This window comes from Ctenopharyngodon idella, chromosome 12, assembly GCF_019924925.1.
Source record: "Ctenopharyngodon idella isolate HZGC_01 chromosome 12, HZGC01, whole genome shotgun sequence".
NCBI classification, from domain to species: domain Eukaryota; kingdom Metazoa; phylum Chordata; class Actinopteri; order Cypriniformes; family Xenocyprididae; genus Ctenopharyngodon; species Ctenopharyngodon idella.
Genome location: NC_067231.1, coordinates 15,916,403 through 15,940,260, shown reverse-complemented (window position 1 = coordinate 15,940,260; position 23,858 = coordinate 15,916,403). Strand labels below are relative to the sequence as shown.

The 23,858-nt window shown below is 36.2% G+C and overlaps 1 protein-coding gene across 10 annotated transcripts in view; it reads right to left on the bottom strand.

Annotated features, from left to right (window-relative positions):
• ablim2 (actin binding LIM protein family, member 2) overlaps positions 1-23,858 on the bottom strand; it is a 63,661-nt gene that overhangs the window by 26,164 nt on the left and 13,639 nt on the right. For all 10 annotated transcript variants that reach the window (XM_051914975.1, XM_051914977.1, XM_051914984.1 and 7 more), the window contains exons 2-6: positions 17,968-18,123; positions 6,586-6,769; positions 2,115-2,227; positions 1,836-1,962; positions 1,494-1,587 (exon numbers count right to left, since the gene is read on the bottom strand). In XM_051914975.1, the coding sequence (XP_051770935.1) occupies positions 1,494-1,587; positions 1,836-1,962; positions 2,115-2,227; positions 6,586-6,769; positions 17,968-18,123 (674 nt within the window). The remainder of the gene's footprint in view (positions 1-1,493; positions 1,588-1,835; positions 1,963-2,114; positions 2,228-6,585; positions 6,770-17,967; positions 18,124-23,858) is intronic.

Below are 23,858 nucleotides of genomic sequence, written 5' to 3'. Positions count from 1 at the left end.
ACGAAATAGCTGTTTAAAGAAAAATGAGGACGAGTTTGCATGTAAGAACAAAAGAGTGAACAAAACAGAAAAAGTGAAAGAGAGATGCAATATGAGGCGATAGATTGTTCTATACTATAATTAGACTTTAGAGGGGTTGTGAAATGACTGTCTGAGATTCTCTTTGTAAGCACCCACTCAGCTTCTGCCCCCTCCAACATGACCACTGGGATTATAGAGTACTAGAATACTAGCTCTCAGATGAGAATAAAAGCCTTTCACACACACTTAAAGCAAAGATATAAAACGCAACCAAATCTTAGGGGCAACAATGCTAAAATCAACATAAAACAGCATTTGCAAACCATTTTACTTGGTAATGTGACACATTTCTGAGTGAAACAGAATACTTGATTAGAAAAGTATATGGCAGGACTTGATAGTATTACTGGGAATTAAGCAATGCTTTTATCGCTTGTTTCTGCTCCTTTTTCGCCTGTGTTTTGATCCGGAGATTCAGTTCTCTTTCAGAAGTTGCGTAGTAGTGCCCCCTACCATGTAACGGTGAAAACACAGAAAGCCGTAAAATTCCGTTAAAGGAATAGTCCACTTTCAAATAAAAATTTCCTGATAATTTACTCACCACCCATGTCATCCAAGATGTCCATGTCCTTCTTTCTTCAGTTGAAAAGTAATTAAGGTTTTTGATGAAAACATTCCAGGAGTTTTCTCCTTATAGTGGACTTTAATGGTTTCCAAATGGTTGAAGGTCAAAATTACAGTTTCACTGCTGCTTCAAATGGCTTTAAACGATACCAGACGAGGAATAAGGGTCTTATCTAGCGAAACAATCGGCCATTTTTTTTAAAAAAAATGGAAATGTATATGCTTTATAGACACAAAGCTAATATAAAGCTAAATGTCCTACGCCTTCCCTATTCAACTTACAGAACGAACGCGCTGCCAGTTCCGTTTTTTCCGTAAATTTAATAGGGAAGGTGTAGGGCATGCAGCGTAAGCTTTTTGAAGAATACGGAATCGCGTTCTGGCGGAAGCACTTGTGATGCGATTGTTTCACTAGATGAGACCCTTATTCCTCGTCTGGCATCGTTTAAAGCCATTTGAAGCAGCAGTGAAACTGTAATTTTGACCTTCAACAGTTTGGAGACCACTGAAGTCCACTATAAGGAGAATAATCCTGGAATGTTTTCATCAAAAACCTTAATTACTTTTGACTGAAGAAAGAAGGACATGGACATCTTGGCAGACATGGGGGTGAGTAAATTATCAGGAAATTTTTATTTGAAAGTGGACTAATCCTTTAATGGCTGGGAAGCGTTGTCTCATAAATGGTGGGGAAAGAGTTAACAAAAAGAAAATAGGGTCCATTTTGATTTCATGTTGACTTTAAGCAACGTTAACACTATAATTAAGCCATCCATTCATCTACTTCCATTTATTAATGAATCCATTCATTAAGGGACCACTGCCAAATGGTAAAGATTTCTTCAAACCTCAAGTACTTTTCCGGTGATGTATTTCTTGCAGGTTTCACACTGGATGCCGAACATGGCGTGGTAGTCTGCCTCACAGTATGGGATCCCATCCCTACAGAACACACATTACAGGAGATGTAATTCACTTGAACTCAAAGATGGTGACAAGTCTCTGTTTGCTCTCTGGCCTTGAGAATTCCCACACTGTTCTTTCATATTACAGCACATCAATAACACTGAGTCATTCCAGAGGGTTCAGCAGGCTTTCAGATCACTATATCACATTATTACGATTGCTAAAACACACACAAGCACCCATCTACACATTCACGCACACATAACAGGAAGAGTGGGACTAACTTGCTGATATATTCTGCATTAAGCACTTTATTGCACACTTTGCACTTGAAGCAGCCAAGGTGCCAGTGCTTGTCCAACGCCACCAGAGACTGCTCATTTTTAAACTCCTTTCCACAGCCACAGCAATCTGCAGAGAGAGCGAGACAAAGGTATAGTGTAGTACTAATGAAATGGCAGAGAGAGCTGTCATTGCAAACATTTAGGAAATGAATGAGTGTGTAAGAGTGAGAGAATAACATAATGGAAACAGATAGCAATGCAAAAACACAAAGAACTCACTGTACACAGCCTGTGGGGGGGCCGTGCTGTTGACTGGCACAGGCTGAGTGCATTTCTCACAAATGCACTCCTTTCCATTAAACGTCACGCGGTCCCCAGCTGGAAACGGCTGCCTGCCAGAAATGCACACACACAGTCACCTTATCATTCACCAAGTTTATAAAGTCACTTTCATATGAGGATGAACTTTAAACTAGCTTTTAACAAACTATTTTAAGTTCAGATGCAGGGGCACTACATTATATATGTGAAAAACACACAACAGGGTAAACATTTTACCATATTCGCAGTTGGCAAACATTGCGAGAAAGTCATGAGACAATCACTGCTTTGTTAATCTTTTAAAATCAATCAAATAACTCAGCATAAGCAAAGGCAGATGCATTCTTAAAGGGATAGCCAGTTCGCCCAAAATTTCATTTAAAGGTTTCGTTCACCCAAAAATCCGTAAGACCTTTATCCGGATCCACATCGGTGAAACCTTTGTTCATCTTCGGAACACAAATGAAGATATTTTTAATGAAATCCGAGAGGTTTCTGTCCCTCCATAGAGATCCAATGCAACTACCACTTTCATGGTCCAGAAAAGTAGGACAGACATCATTAAAGTACTCCATGTGACTCCATGGTTTAACCTCAATTTTATGAAGCGACGCTAAAAAGCATAATTTATCACTTTATTAACAAAAAAATATTATCCAAAGATAATGTCTCTATGGAGGGACAGAAAGCTTTCAGATTTCATTAAAAATATCTTCATTTGTATTCCGAAGATGAACAAAGGTCTTGCGGAAGTGGAATGAGGGTGAGTAATTAATGACAGAATTTTTATTTTTGGGTGAACTAACCCTTTAATAATAATAATAAAACATTTTGTTTTCACAAGGAGAAGTTTTGTTTTCCATTCAACGAAAAGCAATGGGGACAGATGCTGTCAAGCTCTAAAAGTTACAAAAAAGCAGCATAAAAGAAAGCAAAAACACATGTGCTACATTTCAAGTCCTCCAGTTGCTGTTTTAATGAAAAACTTCCATTTGTCAGTAGCAATAATAGGTCTACTGTAACTTATTTGGACATTTGCATATTTAAACTGCCACATCACAACCAGTTTTTATACACATGACAAACATTATTGGTGTCAGACCTGCTGCAACAGGTCTCTGCACACTACATTATAATATATATATATATATAATATATAATAACATAAAAGAGATTTCAGAGCTGTGGAAAGGGTGAATAATTACTTAAATTTCAGACTGTTCTTCACTCAAAACAATCATTCAGAAGACTTACAGAAGCATATAGTGTTACATATAAAGCCACATACTTTTGGACTACATTTATAGTGCTTTTTTGTCATTTTTAGAGCTTGACAGCACAATCAGTTTTATTGTACACTTTTAAATATCTAGATTAAATAACTACATTATAAACTATTCAAATACATTGTGTAGCTAAAACTTAACTGAATTAAGTAAGAATATTAAAACCAGAAACATCAATTAAACTGATTTTCTTTAGATAATGGATAGCTAGCATTAGCATATATGTTTGAACTAAGATAACTAGCAAAGATCCCTGCCCTGGCATGCACATAGTAACATGCAGCAATAGTCTTAGTAGTATTAATTTTTATTTTGTATGAATATACATCTTAAATATTCAACCTAACATTTCATTTGTGTTCCACAAACTTTATGTGAACCAGCCAACCATTATTACATTTGTGCTACAATGAACAGGGCAGGATAAGACCTCTAGGTTGAGTGAAGCAGGCCATCATTAGACAGGCTTGATGGCACAGACTCAATCATATCTGGCTGATAGTTCAGTATGAAAGCTGATGATATCACGGTATGTTGATCATCAGCTCTCTTGCTCTCATCACCCAATGGAAGAGTGAATATCCAAGTCCTATTAACACACCATTGCCTGATTTCGAATTTAAACCTGATGTGTTAGCCAGGCAATGATATGCCAAACTCTTTGTGATGGATGTTGGTTGTCTGTTTTTCTTGGTATAACAATGAATACTCTGTTCCTGTGGTTGTTAGCCCAATTTACTTAGTAAATAAATGTCATCATTAAAGAGAAAGAGCTATTTTGCAGACCTCTGTTCACACCTACTAGCTTGCCATTAAAGTTTTAATAATAGCAGTAACAATAATTGGCAAACATAGGCAAACGTAGAAACACTCTGTGTTGGAATAGGCTGGATAGAGTCATCCAGAATAACTACAAATGAGATGTTTACGAGGTGATTTAAGATCCAGTCGCACCCAAGATACCAATTGGGTACACCGTGTCCACAGAAACATGGGCATCGCTATGGAAATGTAGGAGGGACTCGTCCTGAGCAACATGTTGCATACACATACACAACATCCATTCAGAGACTGAGGGACACCCTACACCACTCTGGAAATAAGTGGCCTGGGAGCGGAGCATACACTTAACATTCTTACTGAAAGATGATGGGTGCCCTTTCCTTCCCCTCCCTCAGTAACAAAACTGCCTTCCCATAAAATTCACTCACACATGCAGTCAGTGGCAGAACATTTAGAAATTATATAGTTATCATATGACAATATAGTTAAGCAACATCGAGTAACGAGTATCACACGTGCTGTTTGTCCCGAATAGCATGAGTGCAAATTTGATATTGATTTTATATAACAGTTTAATAAACAGGAAGTTAATATTGTGCTATATTTTATAGAACGGTGTTTAATTACCGAATGAATCCGCATTCCGAACGAATCGGATGAACCAATGATTCAATGGCCCATTCATATAAAGAGCCATTTACTTCATTCCAGAATGAATCAGCTGTTTGCATCGAATGAATGAATGACTCACTGGCTTCATTTGAAATCACATTCTTTCCTACTATATAGTAGGTGAAAAATAGTATGTGACAAAAGAAGTATGTCCGAATTCACAGTAAAAGAGTAGGCAAAAAATACCTGGATGACCTACTTCTTCTGGCAAGTGTGTATACGATGGACACTTTGCTATCACATGAGGCCACGGGAGTGGATTTGTGAATAGCAATGAAGCAACGCAACTGACTTCTTTGAGGAGCATACCAAGCTCATGTACTTGTACTTGTACTTGTACTCGTAAAAATAACCCTGATACCAAAGACCGATACCTCGCGTGACGTAACTGACAGAATTTTTTCGTGCACAGAGACACCGGCGGCAGCAGCAGAAACAATGTCAGCCTCAGAAGTGTGGAAATACTTCAAAATTAATGATGACAACACACAGATTGCGAACTGCATGCTTGCAATCACAATTCATTATCGATTAGTGAAGGACGGGATAGGCGGAATCGCGCTGAATGACACAGACCAGAAGCGTTCTCTCTCGTGCTTGCACTCTCTCTTTCTTGTGCGCGATCCCAGTTCTCTCAGACAGCGCGCGATCAGTTCTCCTTGCGCCTGAATGGTCAAATGCACACGTAGTTGTCAAAATGTCCATCGTGTGGAGTATCTCACGTAAAATACAGTCGGTTATGGCTTAAGTGGACGTAAACATTTGGGTGAAAACAGGATATGTGTCAGTATCCATGGATTCTGTCTTAAAGGGACCGTAGCCTATATTTGTCATTAATGTTAATAAAACAACAAAATATGTTAAATAAATGTATACATGGTAAATAAACCTACTGTATCTGAAAAACAAGTTTATTTAATTTGTATCTCTATAGTATTTGTTGTATTGTTTGTAATTTGTTTGTAAATTTCTTTTTATATAACAACAATTATATATATTGGTAATTATGACCTTTGAAGGTTATTGGACACTGTGAAATTTTTGTTCTTTAAGTTTGTGACAAGCACATAAAAATTATTACTAATAAAGAAGCTGTCCTACATTCATTAGTCTCACTGTGTTGTGCTTGGAAAACTGCAACATCACCGAAAAAAAAAAGAGAGAGAGAGAGAGAGAGAGAGAGAAATTAATAAATGTACAGGCATCGGTATCGGCGAGTACTAGAAAAAAAGTAACGGTACTCGTACTCGGTCCTTAAAAAATGGTATCGGTGCATCCCTACTTCCATTGTATGAACAAAACAAAATACTGAGACATTTCTTAAATTATCTTCTTTTATGTTCCACAGAAGAAAGAAAGTCATACAGGTTTGAAACAACATGAGCGCGAGTATGACAGAATTTTCATTTTTGGGTGAACTGTCCCTTTAAAAACCATTTCAAAGCCATTAATCTCATGGCATTATTTATGCAATTGTAACTGCAGTTTAAATGCATCCATGCCACCTCTGAGCTGCAATAAACTGTTATACCTGTTATACCTGAATATATATATTATTATTATTTATTATTACTTTATTGATAAATTTCATATCGAAGAATACCATTTTGAAGTCTGGTTACTGTTGCCTTACCTTACCCAAGTGAATGTAGTGAAAGTACGCTAGTGTTTTTGCATGCGAGTCTTACTTGCAGACAGCACAGACAAAGCAGCGTGGATGGTATGTCTTGCCCAGGGCGGACACAACTTCCCCTTCAATGAACTCTTCACAACTGAAGCAGCGGGTGCCATAGAGGCGCTGATAATCCAGAGTGCAGATATACTCGCCTTGCCTCACAAAAAAGCCTCCCTGAGCCAAGTCACTTCCACAAACTGCAGAAAAAGAGAGATACAATAGAGTTAAAGTTACAGAGAGCTAATCTTTAATGATAACATAAATTGTCCAGAATTTGTCATTCACTCAAGTCAACTGAATACGTGAAGAACCTGAAAAGATCTTTCAGGTGAGGATATATGGAGCTGAAACCTGTTTCTGTGTACTGTCGCTGATAGCCACTTGCAAGTTTTTAAACTGGAATGTCCTCTAATAAACTAATATACAATATTGACAAGAAAAAATCCCAAATCATTAAATTAAGTAATTATTTAATTAAAAACATTAACTAAAAATATTTATTAGAAAATGTCATTGGCTCAATTATTTTTAATATGTATCTTTTTAAATAGAGGATAGTATTCAATAGCATATGAAAATAGCGTTGAGAATCATTATATTTCACTGGTATTATATCAACTACAGAAATTGTAGTATTATGACAATCCTAGTTGTCAATAAAAATACATAATGACTACACAAATCACACATTTGGGTGTGTGTCCATTTGTTTATGTGAGTAGAGTAATTGTTTTGTGTGTGTAATCAGTATCAGCACACCATGACATCATCAAGGCACATGGACTGAAGACTGGGCAGGTGCATGAGTGGACAGGACAAAACAAAATGAAACACAACCTTCCCCTAATTTTCCCCTCTCCCTCACTGACTCTCTCCATCTCTCCCCACGCTCTTTTTCCTTTTCTCACAGTCCTTTTTCCACTAAAACAGGAACCACATCAGGAACATAATACACACAGACACGCTCCGATGACATCATTCTTAGGGCCGATCCATTTTCCACCTCCTCTGAGGTAAATGATAACTGTGGAATTTCCTTCTCTCCCATGGCTTTTCTTTCTGTTTGTCCAGAGCTGAGATTTCTCGTTCTGAATAATCAAAAGAAACGTACCTCTTTCTTCGGTCCTTGTATTTGTCTGCTATTGTAATGTTAACGGTAAAAGACTGTAAAAATGCTACAGTAAAAACCTGCTAATTGGTTAACAGTAAGTTTCCTTAGTATATACGGTGAAAAACTAATACATTTAAGAGGACATGTCACATTTGATGTTTTTACAATGATAGTGTTTTGTATTTGTGTGCATGACACTGCATGTCCTTTCTATATATTAATATTTAACTTTGCTTGTGGAAATGCTACTTGTGATGAACTTTGATTCCTCATTTGGCTTTCTCTTACCACCTGTGTTATTATGGTGATTTTCAGTATATTATAAAGGTACAAAATAGAATTTATTACTTTTTTTTCCAGAACAGAAGGAAACATTGTCAATTCAAATTCAAAATCAAATCTGGTCTATGCTATCCATACTTATTTTATAGCTCTATATTCTTACTGTTTGTCAGCAACTGCCTCATTTTTGTCTGTTTATTTTTAAGGAATAACAGGAGAATGCTATTCCAGTACCATATAGTATGCATCCTATTCTCTCGGAGCATCTAACAGTCATCCACTAGCCTCCGTAAGATCCCATTTTATATGACCTCACTTTGTTATTACATAAGAGCTTAACAGCTTTAGCACTCAGAAAACAGGCTCTCCCTCTTGCTCTCTTTCACACACACACAAATGCGTACACATATACTAATACGTGTACTAATTTGCGTGTTAGCACAACACAATGCATTCTAATGTTCCGCTCATAGTAAAAATCCAAACAATAACATAGGAATGTTGGTCAGGAAATAGCAGACATATTTTCCGCATCTGCTCAAAAGAGATTGGTTGGCGTCTGTGATATGGAAGGTTAGCTAGGTTAGCTAGCAAATTGTGTGTGACAATGTGTGAATTCTGTTCCAAACATATTAAAAGCACAAACTGTCTCAAAGATAACCTATAAGATAAGAGGGAAGCACACACCCAGGGCAAGACTGCATTGAACTTCTCATTTCATCAAGCAAAATGGATTTTCAACAGAAGCCACAGCTGCTTTATTTAAATGAATTTGACAAATAATCGACATGCATCTTATTAAAAAAAAAAAAAAAAAAAAGGTTTTTTTTTTTGTTATTGTATATTTTTTGTGAGTGCTGCGGGGAAATTTTTTTATGCCAGGGACCCCCAAATATGGTGATCCCCTAGCGAAGGACCCCCTTCCTAAAATATAAAAGCATCTATACATGTTAAAGATACATTTATACTGTGTGGGAAAAACATTAAGTGTCATTGATATTATAAAGACAGTATGTTTGAAAATTAAGTAACTAAACAATTCAATTACGTTAAAGTAATTTAAGTCAAATATAGCCAATTATAAGACAAATAAGAATGGTTTATTATTCAAATATTACCTGTAGAATATTTTCTTTGTATTAAAGGGTTAGTTCACCCAAAAATGAAAACTCTGTCATGTCATTCTACACCCGTAAGACCTTCGTTCATCTTTGGAACACAAATTAAGATATTTTTGATGAAATCCAATGGCTCAGTGAGGCCTGCATTGACAGCAAGATAATTAACTCTTTCAATGCCCAGAAAGCTACTGTGACTACAGTGGTTCAATGTTACGAAGCGACAAAAAATACTTTTTGCTTGCCAAAAAACAAAACAACAACATTAATCAACAATATCCAGTGATGGCCGATTTCAAAACACTGCTTCATGAAGCTTCAAAGCTTTACGAATCTTTTGTTTCAAATCAGTGGTGAACCATTGAAATTTCGAAACATTTATGATGTAACGAAGCCTTGTTTACTGAAATCACGTGACTTTGGCAGTTTGATACACGCTCCGAACCACTGATTCGAAACAAAAGATTTGTGAAGCTTCGAATCTTCATGATGCAGTGTTTTGAAATCGTCCATCACTAGATATTGTTGAATAAAGTCATTATTTTGTTTTTCTGGCATACAAAAAGTATTCTCGTCGCTTCATAACATTAAGGTTGAACCACTGTACACACATGAACTGTTTAAATATGTCTTTAGTACCTTTCTGGGCATTGAAAGTGTTAATTGTCTTGCTGGCAATGCAGGCCTCACTAAGCCAATGGATTTCATCAAAAATATCTATCATTTTGTGTTCCGAAGATAAACAAAGGTCTTACGGGTGTGGAACGACATGAGGGTGAGTAATAAATGACATAATTTTCATTTTTGGATGAACTAACCCTTTAAGTTGACAGTCGATTCTCTTTTGTATAAATGTATACCTAAAAACTGATTTCTGACTAATAATGCTAGTTACTAATCTAGGACAGTCAATAGAGTAAATAGTTGTGATTGGTCCAGTTCAAAGACAGCAGAATGAAATGGTAATAAAAGTGTTTAATTATTGCATTAAACATTTAATCAATATCTTAATACACTAACATTGACAGCCTTAAAAATACATTTAGTAAAATCTTTGTTTTTTTCTGTGGACTCCCAAGCATCTCCTGGGGGTCCCTGGACCCCAGTTTGAAAACCTCCACTCTTTTGCCCATCAACTACTTAAGTATGTAACCCAAACCCTGCAGTGATAAGAAGTCCTCAACATTGGGCAGGGTGTGTCTTTCACCCTGCCAGTATATTTAGCTCAGCTGCAGACAGAAAACAACACCTGAATAAGAGGAGCAAGGAATGTCTGCATGCAACACTGCTCTCATGATCAAACACATGCCATAGTCCTTACTGAGCTGAAAGTGTGCAAGTTATAATGCTAGTTATAATTTTAAAATTTAGAGGATGTTTTCATCCAAAACAGCAAACACCAGAACAATTCCAGGAACAGCCCTCCCTGGGGTTAAGTGCTCCATATGGACACCCCATCATCACCTTGGGAATTAACACTTTGGGTGCTTGAGCTCCTGCATGAATGTCACACCTGCTGTATGATGACTGAAAAGCTGGAAGCTTCCAGATACGGAAAGTATGATTTTGGCTTACAAAAGAGCAGATAAATTAGACAACATGAAATAAAAGTGGAAAAAAAAAAAAAAGAACAGCTGAGGAGGTTAAACAAACAGCACTAAAAAGGGGATGGGTTGGGCTAGAAGAAATGGAACATGGAAAAATGATGGCGGAGGAAGATAAGCAGACTATAGAATAGGGAAGGAGAGCAAACAAGAGTAATCAGGAGGGCGGGTGAACATGGAAACTTTAGTATATTGATATTGGACTTGAAATCAAATCTCTGGATGGACATTCTCAACATGTCTGACTCTCTGAAACCTAAACTTTGCAATGTAAGAAGAGCAAGTAAACAAGATTATAAAACGGGTCATACTGAAGCTATCATGAAAAAAAACAATTCCTTTACACACATTTCACACATTTACACACTGAAAATCTAAGATGGACACAACAATCTGGGAAGCTATCGGTGAAAGAGTTAAAGCTATCAGTGGAACTGCAAGGGTAAATCTCTTTTCCTAAGGCCAAGGAATTGTGAAAGCTAGCACCAGTGACAAGTAATTGGCAGGACTCACATCAACAGAGGGAAGCATTTTATTCCTGAAGGGTAATATAACCCCTCTACACACTGTCTAAGCCAACACTAGCTAGCTCCAGTGTTCCAACTGAATTCTCTGGCAATCTAAAATGGCGCTGGTTTGCATGCTTTCAGGGAGTTGGCTGGCTGGAGAGGGTCTGCTGTTCCTCTACATGAGGGGGGTTGCATTTTCACAGCCTGAGATCAAACTTTCAACAATAATCCAGGAGACAGGCTACTGATGTCACATCTGCCTTAGAACAAATCAGAACAAAAGTTGAACATGTCATATTGAGTAAACTGTAGACAAAACATCAGTTCACATAAGCTACTTTTCCACCATTGGGCCAAACCGTTCTTGTTGCTTAACTGTTACATTATTATTAACTTGTGTTTACTTTGCTTAAATAGTGTGCTTGGCCAGCTATAGATACTGGTAGCCATTTTTGTGTGTGATATGTATTAGACAGCCACCTAACCTCATCATAAACACAGTATCACAATATTGCATCCTGCAGATGATGCAGAAAACAACACTGTTAGGTATCAACAAACCTTTGGCAATGAACCGTTTATCAATCCTGTCATCCCGATGAACGGAAGAACTTCTGCATCATCACCTTCATTTGGCTGAGGATCACAAACTCTAGCTGTGACATTCACCTTGAGAGTCCTGAACGTTCACTGCAATACAGCACAGAGTGTTCTGTTCTAACTGCAGCTGAGTGTCTCTAATTTCTTGCAATTACACGAACTTGATTAATAACTATCACATGAGTGCAAATTAGTGTGCACCAGTATAATGCAGGAAACATGGACATGCAACTACTTGACTTACACAGCAGAGAGAATGGAATATAGTAAGAAAACACATCTCTGAACAAGCACACGGACAAATCCAAATGAAAGGCCTGGGCTACTAGCCAAACAGAACTAGTGCACTGAATAAATACTTGCACAACAGCAAAAAAGACAAACACACATACATACAAAGAGAATCAGTTTGACCACTCTTCCAATAGAGCAAAGTGAAATGTGTTTAATTATGATTGGTTATGGCTATTTTTCTTTTTTTTTATGACAGTTAAACATCAATAAATTTTTAACATTGTTTTAAAAGTCATACAGGGTATATTATCTTTTAATCTGAGGTCTAATGAGTGTGAAGAATGTATAACAACTACATAATTGGGTTAAAGCAAGGTATTAGTGCTGTTGTGATATGTAAAATGTGCACTACAGATCAGCTGCAGGCCTTGTAAAGAGATTGCAAAACAGAAACAAAATACCCACACCATTATGATCATATTGTCTGATGTGAAATGACATAACATGGAGTGGGTTTAAATTACTGGAATGACCTATAATGTTGGATAACAATACCGTAATACCAGGATTTTTTTGTAAAAAGTCTCTTATGCTCAAGAGGCTGCTTTTGTTTGATCACATATATAGTATAAATAGAAATATTGTGAAATATTTTTACAATTTAAGTAACAGTTTTTAATTTTAATATATTTTAAAATGTAATTTATTACTGTGACGGCAAAGCTGAATTTTCAGCATCATTACTCCAGTCTTCAGTGTCACATGATCCTTCAGAAATTATTCTAATATGATGATTTGCTGCTCAAGAAACATTTCTTCTTATCATTATTACAGTTGCTTAATATTTTTGTGGAAACTGTGACCTATTTTTTCAGGATTATTTGATGAATAGAAAATTTAAAAGAAAAGCTTTTATTCAAAATAGATTTATTTTGTAACAAAAATGTCTTTACGGTCACTTTTAGTCAATATAATGCTTCCATGATGAATAAAAGTATTATTTACCTTTAAAAAAATTTACTGACCCCAAACTTGAACGGTAGTATATATAAGTATGTGTGTAAATATACAGGGGTTGGACAATGAAACTGAAACACTGGCCAATATAGTATTGTCTATTGGAAGATTCAGGCCTATATATGCATGGCCTGGTGGCAAATCTTCACTGACTCATTCCATCAATAAAAGCAGAGTGTGAAGGTTGAATTAGCTGAGCAATAGCACAGCTTTACATAAAATATTGCAATACACACAACATAATGGGAGACATATCAGAGATCAAATGAGGATAAATCATTGGTGTGTGTCTTGCTGGTTCATCTGTGACAAGGTCAGCAAGTCTTTGTGGTGTATTGAGAGCTATGGTATCCAGGGTAATGTCGGCATACCACCCTGAAGGACAAACCACATCAAACAGGTGTAACTGTCGACGCAAGAGGAAGCATTCTGAAAGGGATGTCTGGGTACTAACCTGGATTATATCCAAAAAACACACTCACTGCAGAATTAAATGCACACCTCGACTCTCCTGTTTCCACCAAAACTGTGTGTTGGGAGCTCCACAGAGTCAATATTCATGGTCGCAACGCTATAGCTAAACCTTTGGTCACACAATGCCAATGCCAAATGTCGGTTTTTAATTGGTGCCAACAGTACAAATCTTGGGCTGTGGACAATGTGAAACATGTATTGTTCTCTGATAAGTCCACCTTCACTGTCTTTCCCACATCCGTGGGAGTTACGGTGTGGAGAAGCCCCAAAGAGGCTTAACCCCCAGACAGTTGCTGTCCAGAGTGAAGCACGTGGGTGGATCAGTGATGGTTTGGGCTGCAATATCATGCCATTCACTACTGTGCTTAATAGGCGCGTCACTGCCAAGTACTACCAAACCATTCTGAAGGACCATGTGAAAACCCCGAAGGATGTGCCGTGTATCAGCATGATGATGTACCAATACACACAGCAAGAGTGGTGACAGAGTGGTTTGATGAACATAAAAGTGAAGTTGAATATCTCCCATGGCTTGCACAGTCACTAGATCTAAATTGGCTCAAAATCCCTCTGTCTGGTATCTGTCTTTCCCAAGACGAATTGATGCTGTAGAAGGAGGCCCTACACCATACTAATAAATTATAGTCATCTAAAACCAGGTGTTTCAGCTTCATTGTCCAACCCCTGTATATTACATTAACAATAAACATCAAAAGTTCACACAATACCATGTTCTTAACTAAATATACAACTAAGGACACACACATGTAAATAAACATTCTAAAATCCAAATCCAAAATAGGGACATAAAATCCAAATCCAAATAGGGACATTTCATTCTTTTAGATGTTTTTAGATAAATCTAATTATCAATACTATACACTAACCCAAATCTAATATTAATCCTCAAAGAAATCATTATGCATTATTTGATTTATTTATTTCTCCTTTTTTTTTCTTCAGTTGAGGACATCACCAAATGAGGTTTTGTCAGATTTAAATAATTTCTGGGGACAACTCTAACCCCCCAACTACAGTATTGCTATAAGTGATATTTGAGTCATTCTCAACCGATCATAATCCAATGTGGGATAACAGTGTAATGTGTTCCCACCAAATCCATTGAAAATGTCAGATAATGAGGGAAAGCCATATTTGTCATTTCACAACATCCATGGTCCCAATGCCCCATTGTTGAGTTATTAGTGATAGATTATTAATAAAAAGACTCTGAGCTGCTGCTAAATTTCCCTGATGAGCGCTTCTAAAGGGGGAACTAAATAAAGTGTGTTAATTATTAATTCTGCTGAATCCTTCTGGATCTGAAGAGTTGTTATATAAGGTCAGCTGCGGTGGGAAACAGAAGAATCTTGGCGTAGCTTTGAGCACACAAACACATTGTGCTCTGTCCTTGAGAAGGAAACAATTTAATTTTGTGTATTAAATCATACTGGCATGATTTAATTTAGCTGTGAAATATGTACTTGGAGGTTTCAACTGAAATAACACTGAATGACAACTAAACAAAACAAATCAAAACCCATGTTAATACAGATTCAAGAGAAAATAAAAGCTATGTGTGAAATGAATGCTACATCACTGTATTTAGAAAATTAGATTATAATCAATATATTTTTGAATTACACAGCCAGTAGTGAACTGGTCCATGCATTCAAGTGTGAATACGTATAGGCCTACAGTATGTGAAAGCATATCACTTGCCAAGTACACGCTTATAAATATATGAGGCTCTTCATGTTTCAGATGTTGAACTCTGGTGCTGTCAGGATAGAGCAAAGAGAAGCAACACAGGCTGCCTCGATAAAAAAAATAAAAAAATAAATAACAAGATTCGGGAAATGATAGACTTTCTAAGAATTCGAGTCAAATCATTTCAACATTTTCCCTAGATGAGGTATCAGGATTCAAGACTTTACTGTGATGTGTGCGCATGTGGATAGTTGGCATGTGTGTGTTGATAATAAATACAATCACTAGGGTGTTCAAGCAAACAAAAAGCAGCTGTATTAGGGTGTTTTCAGTAGTGTGTTGATCACACACATACAACATATTTTACAACATAGTTCTTGAAATTTCTGATATTTGATATGCACTGCTTTATTACTATTTAGTTTGAGCATGTTTTTTTAACATATTTCTTTCTCAAGTTATTCAAAATGATATTTTCATAAAAAATTATACACTAAAGGTGAGTTTATGTCCATAATGCTATCTGTTAAAAATATGTTTCCTATCTATTCAAGCCTACTGAGAAAGGCTACATTACATTTAAATGCATACACAGTTTTCTTATTAAATAATATATTCAAATGTTTGAGCTCACATGTTTGGAACGAGCATTGGGCGTGCTCAGTCCAGCCTTTATGGAGCAATGAAATCCCCACTGTGCAGAATAGTATTACCATGTTGTCATGGTGTGCATGAAACAAATACAGGCAGTTTTATGATAACTGAATTCCCCCACTTGTCTCTGTCCGTCTCCAGACCTCCATATGAAGGCTCCAAAACATCTTAGAATGAAGCAATATCATCTTGTTTGTTTGTTGTTTTACATAACAAATGAGTTGAAGGTGGTGTGACAGCACACTGAGTGCTGGAATGACATACACTTACACACACTTCCTGTAAAAACATCAGCCGCCCACATAACCCGTGTTCCTAGAATGACTCCTATAAAACATGAGGCATTGTACTTGTAATGGTAAGTTGAATAAATTATGTATGACTAAGAATGTAAGTGCAAACTTTTAAATTACAATTAAAGGCTTAGGCCTTGATGCCTATAAATACTGACATTCCTTGCTGATCACATGCTCCATCAATACGCCTATTATGGGATATTTGTAGGCAAAGACGGATAAATGCATATAATAACACAGGTGCCAAAATGAATTGAAAAGAATCACAGTCAATCTCACCACTGTGTACATGGGGTGGAAGGTGGCAACAATTCGAGGGGCCCACAGGTACAGGGGGTCACACTATAGTCCTTTTTATTGTAGAAATAATTTTCTGTTGATTTCTCAATTAATTCTGTAATTTCTCAAAATATAAAACATTTTTCAAGTAAACATTTAAGTATTTAAGTAAACTTAACAGATTTTATAATTAAAAATGAAATATTATACAATCCAGTACAAATGTTTGAACAGTAAAAAGCAGTAATTTTGTGAAATATTATTAGAATATAAGAGAATTGTTTTCTATTTTAATACATTTTAAAATGTAATTTATTCCTGTGATGACAAAGCTGAATTTTCAGCATCATTACTCCAGTCTTCAGTGTCACATGATCCTTCAGAAATCATTCTAATATGCTGATTTGGTGCTCACAAAACATTTATTCTTATTATTACCAATGTTGAAAACATTTTTGTGGAAATGAAACGTTTTTCAGGATTGTCTGATGAATAGAAATTTCAATGAACAGCATTTATTTGCATTTATTACATTTATTTTGAGTAAAACTGAAAAATGTGTAATCTAAGTTATATTATTAACCTAATTTTTAGTTAAACAGATGTTATATTAAACTTAGTCTTGTCAACATTTTGGAAATTGTTTTTGTGTTCATTGAGACATTGTTTAAAATGTTACTTTCCAAAGGGGGTGTACTTATTTACGCTGAGCACTGTACATGCACACATATCCTAGGAAAGATGTCATCTTCATTTTTGACCCTAGTTCATGTGAAAGAAGCATGACATTGACCTTTTAGAGAATACAAAATTAAGGTGAAATGCAAATGACTACCTCTATGCTGTGTTTTAAAAAACTTAAAATGACAGTTATTTAAAACAATAAGAGTTAAGGATGAGAGCTTATCAAAAAAATAAGTGCAGCAACTCTAATTTGACTAATAGCGTGTAGTAACCGAACTGACTGATCCTCTGAGGTAAGAATAAACATGCTAAACTCTGTTAAGAAGCTCACATTGTCTGAACCCTGAGGTCACCTAGCAACCACTGTCTGTGTTCACAACATCATCAAGCTGAAAACAGCCGGTGCTGGGAGAAATTGACTTGCGCATACATAAGCACACATGCACTGACAGACAAATCAGGAAATCAAAGTCATCCGTGTGTTTGGCTTAATTTTAGCTATTCCTGATGAAATCAGATCCCAAACAGATGAAACAGTCACCTTAATAAACTTCCTCTCTACTCTATGGCACGCTGCTGTCACAACAATGTGCGCCCCACCCTCCCAGTTCATGGAGAATGATTGAGTTTGTTCATGTAAAAACAGTGCAGTGCTGCACAATAAAATACCTTGATGATTTCATCACATTTGTTTTGTGTTCAGGATCTATTACACGTACATTCAAAGTGCCTTTCCAGGCGTAAAAGCCATTATATAACTGTCTGAAAATTTCCACACAATAACAGTATATATGAATGGACTGGGTTGTGACCTATGTGTTACCTTTGCAAACAAAGCACTTGATGTGGAAATGGTTATTTTGCACCCGGAGCACCTCGCCTTTGCAGGGCTTGCCACAGTTTTGACAGGGGATGGGGCCGCTCTGCCGCTGTCCCTTCTGCTGCTCCAGGGGACTGTGAACAGCCTGCTGGTGAAACGCTGTGAAGACACAATGAGAAAAGTTTAAGAATTAGTCAACAACCCATACTGATCTAACCTGACCGTATTAATCTGAATATTGGGGTAAACATGTCCCCTTAATGTCTATGGTGGTAAAACTAACAGAAATAGTAATAGTTGTACGCTAGTATACTATTCCAAATTCAGATCATTGACTAAGCTGAAATAGGTGATGACTAGATTTAACTTAGGCTTTTATTCACATATAAACATTGATCAGCGAACATAAAGAGAAGCTCAACCGTACTTGCTTGATGCACGAGAATGAACCTCATTGGTTCATAGCTTCTGTTTACCATATCTGATGTGTGCATTAAAGGGTTAGTTCACCCAAAAATGAAAATTCTATCATTTATTACTCACCCTCATGCCGTTCCACACCCGTAAGACCTTCGTTAATCTTCGGAACGCAAATTGAGATATTTTTGTTTAAATCCGATGGCTCCGTGAGGCCTACATAGGGAGCAATGACATTTCCTCTCTCAAGATCCATAAAGGTACTAAAAACATATTTAAATCAGTTCATGTGAGTACAGTGGTTCAATTCCGAAGATTAACGAAGGTCTTACGGGTGTAAAACGGCACGAGGGTGAGTAATTAATGACAGAATTTTCATTTTTGGGTGAACTAACCCTTTAATGAATGTTTATATGTGGATAGAAGCCTAAATTCAATCTGTTCATCATATAAAGTGATCGAGTCTCTTTAGAAAATTCGGACTAAACCACTCAATTCATATGGATTAGTTAAGCATTAAAGTTGTAGTTGCGTAGACTCAGTGGAGGGACAGAAATCTTTCAGATTTCATTAAAATATCTTCATTTGTGTTCCGAAGATGAACGAAAGTCTTACAGGTTTGGAACGACATGAGGGTGAGTAAATTTTTGGGTAAACTAACCCTTTAAAGGAGCCGCCGCTTAAAAATGGATCACTTCAGACAGAGAGTCAGAATGAAGGTTGGAAAAAAAAAAAAATATATATATAGTGCAAAAAACTTTATAAACATTATAAGTGAACCTCAAGCAACATATATTAAAATAATAATAAAAAATCCATGTCATGACCCCTTTAAGTTCATTTCAACTTCCACAAGTAATGCACAAGTAATTTCAACTCAACTTTAAAAATCAAGAGTTGAATCTCATATAACTTAGAAAAATATTTGAAATTGCTTAAATTATTTCTTATATTTCTCAAAATCATAAGTTTCTATGACTTACTATTTGAATTATTGTAATTACATGTAATTATTTTAATACATAAAATGTGTAAAAGACACTGCACATGAATTTGTTCCATGGCCACAATTTATTAATTGTACCCTCATTTTAATTTAGTTACATTTTGGCCACTATTTAACTAAAACATGGGAATTAAGTCATGGGAATGAATTCTTGATTTTTTTCCCCCCCTTGCATGTCATGTGCACTGTAAGAGAAAAAAAAAATCAGTAGAAAAACAGAAAAAGTAGTGGTAATTTTATGCTAGGACATGCATTAAGTTTGCAATAGATAGAAAGCACCTGTGAAATATCATTATGGAAAATTCCTTATTAGCACAGTACATTGGGCCCTATTTTTACAGACATTTCTTAGAGTGTGTGGGGCAACTTATTAAAATATTACATGACCTTGTACCCTCTCACGCCACTGTTCACTAATCATCACAGGAACAGTGAGGATGAGTTTGCAGTAGACATGGATGACGTCGGTGCTCTGCTCTCCTTTGTGAATTTTTAAGCTGTCGTATGCGCCTGTCTGGCACCCAGTCTTCACACCTACTCCATTACAAAGGCGTGTAAACTCAAACAAACACTTCATACTACAGTGCAAGACACAGAAAGACCTTCAACCTCTTGTTTTAAAAGGGTGTGTAGCAAAACTGGTTCTGTTGGACAGCCCGTTCCATTCTGTAGTAGGATTTTCAAACAGGTATTCACTTTCTGAAGTCTAAGGGATAAATAGCTATAGAGAAATGTGTTATTGTTTGTTCTCAAAGGCAAGAACCTGTAATTTGTCCCTTATTTTTTTTGAGAAGTTTCTAAGAGCTGCTGGTTTCAGCTCACTCACATAGAATTGCTGAGTCTTTTACACTAACTAGATAAAAGTACTTTGAGAAGAAACTACAGCAGTCATTGTATGCGTGTGTTTGACTACATTTGTCATGTCATGGGGAAAGACAACCCATGTGCCAAGTCTTAGTGGTCACACAGTATAAAACACTTCTTTAAAGTCAATGTGACTTGCCATTGGCAACCATTTCTACAATGTGATGTATTTCAGAGAAAAAAAGCAGAGTAGGACTGTGTGTGTTGGCTAGATCATGGAAAGTGGACACTAAATTCTAGAATGGAGACAGACGAAATGTGAGTTTTCTAAAACAATGCCTAAAAATCTATTTGACTGTTGGTTAACATTATCCAATAGTCTGCATGGCCTAAGTAACATCAGCAGAAAAGTTGTTTCAAATGAGGGGCAAGTTATTACATTTTGATAGGTGAGATATTCCTCGAAACTCTCTAAATAAGTCAGATGAAGTCCTCTGAACCAGAGTTAATTTAAGAATTAATATTAATCATTTAGATTGGCTGACGACAGAGAACAGAAACAAGCTGGCTAATGTGTCAATTCCTTTCACTTGTACCATTCATCCACCATTTGGCACAGCATTTCATTTATACTTAACGCAAATGTGCTCTGTGAACCTCCACATCCACATGTTTTTATAGATCCTAGATCTATAAAAGATTTATAGATTTTATAGAACATTCTGGAAATGTTTAAAGACCCCTTTAAAGCTAAAGCTATTTCCTGCTTTCACAGATCAGGAAGAGGTGTTAAACAACAGTGGACATTTATGATAATCCAACCTTAAAAACACAACAACAGCTATGGACAACTCACTTTTAGCAAGCTCTAATGGTAATGTATGGTAATGCTTTTTACATGAATTAATCATTTGAGGTTATAGTCAAATCACAGAACACTGACAGTGTTTTCATAAGCAGCTCTACAGGTGTTTAGCAGAAGGTATGTTTCCAATAAAGAAAATCAAGCTTGAAGGCCCATAAACCATAAAGAGGTCAATGCAATTTTACGAATGCCAGGTTCATTCCAGCTACTACAAGGAAAAACAAAGACCCATGAAGACAAGAATGACAAACTTTATCATTCTAGATCTAGTAAAATTAAAAATGAAAGCTTCTATAAAATATAATATTACATAATAAAATATAAATATTAGATGAAAAACTTGCCTTTAAAAAAAACAACAAAAAAAAACTTGCAATTAAAATTACTAAAATTAAAACTGAAATAAAAATTAAAGCTAAATAGAAATATTTTTTAAAAATTAAAAAGAAATGACAAAAGCACATAACAAAATTACTAAAACTTAAACTAAAATTAAAGAGAAAACTAAAAATATAAAAATAAAAGCTTATTCAAAATATTCAGAAATGCTATAATTGTAAAATAATGCTAAAATAACACTAGGTAAAGCAATATTTCACACTTTTTGAAAGGGAGTTAAATGTTATGGCATCAAACAGCCAATCAAAACTGTCTCAAAGGTTATCTCATTAAACATTTATGTGCTTTCTGCCACCCAGAACATGGTGTTTAATTTCAGCATCTGAGGGAAAGAATTTAAACATTTTGAACAGTGACAGCAAACACAAATGGTGAAGAGATTGTCAACCAGTCAATTATCATGAAGAATGTTTTGATAAATGTTGAGTTCCAAACAATTGACTTTCAATGTATGTATGAAAAAAAGAAACAGAAGTACTTTCTTCTTTGTTCGGCAGAAGAAAGAAAGAGTGCACTATTACTTTAGCTTTCAAGTCACAGTATCTGTCAAGTGTGAAAAGCCCATATACTATATGGTGTAGATAGAGGATTGTGGTGCCAGCCAGCACAAGACTTCAATAAACTAGCAAACCACAATAAAGAGAGAAAACAGTAAATGAATCGTATAGGCCTAACCACATCTTCTCTGATAAGAACTCGATAAGTCAGGGTGGATCACTATCCGGTTCTCATGAAGTACAGTACAAAAACAATCCAGAGTTTTCTGAGTCTCTCATTCCTTTCAACCTGAGCCAAAGATCTGCAGTTAAAGGAATAAAGGCATGAATCCGTACTGCAGTAGTAAGATCCCTATCATTGTCACACCCCGCTCTGTTATACACTGATCTACATGCTTCAGATGTTCACATCACATATCATCAAAATCCCTGTAAGCACAACCAGCTAAAGGTCAGCGTAAGGGAGGAGTTTGTTCCACATGTCCCTAAACACACACACACACACACACACACACCATACTTTTCACAGACTTGCTCGTTTACACAGAGAGTCATCCATCTTTAAGCAGGTTCTCCATAAATAGAGCATCGTGGGGATTCCATCATGCCCTGCTACATTCTGCTTGAGGTCCATGTGCATGGCTGACATGTCTGTGTGTTTGAAAGGCTCGGATTTCCACCGCAGAATCCCTCTGCTATTCACTTAGCCAAAATCACTCATAGTTTGCCTTATTTTGCAAATGCAATTGTGGGTTTTGGGGTTAGATTGTACAATAGAAAGCCTTTGAATGCTAGAGCATTCATCATATTACTCTCTTGCACTGCAGCATAATTCAATATTACAGTATAAGTCTATAGTTATATAAGACCTCCATTCTTCACATATCAAACTGTGCATGTCAAAGCTGTTTCCTATAAGTCATGAGAGGAGGTTCACATTTTCTGCATCACCTTCACCTCATTCACTCCCACTGAAGTGTACAGGTTCATGAAATCATATTAAGTCACATCTTGACCTCAATGTGACCTAATTGTCAAAGATAAGTCTTAAAGGGTTAGTTCACCCCAAAATAAAAATTCTGTCATTATTTACTCACCCTCATGTCGTTCCAATCTTGTAAGACTTTCATTCATCTTTGGAAACACAAATGAAGATGTTCCGAAGATGAACGAAAGTCTTACAGGTTTAGAACGACATTAGGGTGAGTAAATAATGACAGAATTTTTATTTTGGGATGAACTAACCCTTTAAATGTCAAAAGGTTATAGGCTATGCACGTATACAGACAGCAAGACAGATGAATATAGAAAGAATCAAATGAGACAATAAATAAAAGATAGTAAAAGTTAAGAATAGATAGTTAAAGATGACAGCAATGGTCATCTAAATATTAAAATACAGGAAATGAGCAAGCACAAATAAATACCTAATACTGGCTGATACAATACTGATATACAGTGCATCCCTAATAAAAATATTGTAGAAAACAACAAATGTTGTGAAAGCATAACTTGGAATTCAACAGACAAGTACATACATCACTACGCAGCTGTAGACTCCCTTAATTTTCAGACATTTGAGTAAAAACAAGTAGCTCACTGTGCACTGATGAGGAAAAATCCAATGAAATTAAAAGAATTCCCAGCAAATATTTCAAGAGATCCTTAAATCTACAAGAAACTTAAAGCACTAATTCATCCACAAGGCTTGTTGCAGCTGTGTGTGTGAGGATGATCCTCTGATACGGCAGGATGATTAAAGGATTTTAAAGCAAATTACACACTCGTAAGCATGGAGTGCCCATTTTAAGGCAACTCCATTTTAGCAGCTTTCTGCCTGGGAGGACTACAACAGGAATCACAGTAATGGATTTTAAGCACTTAATCTAAGTCTCACTCTTGGTGG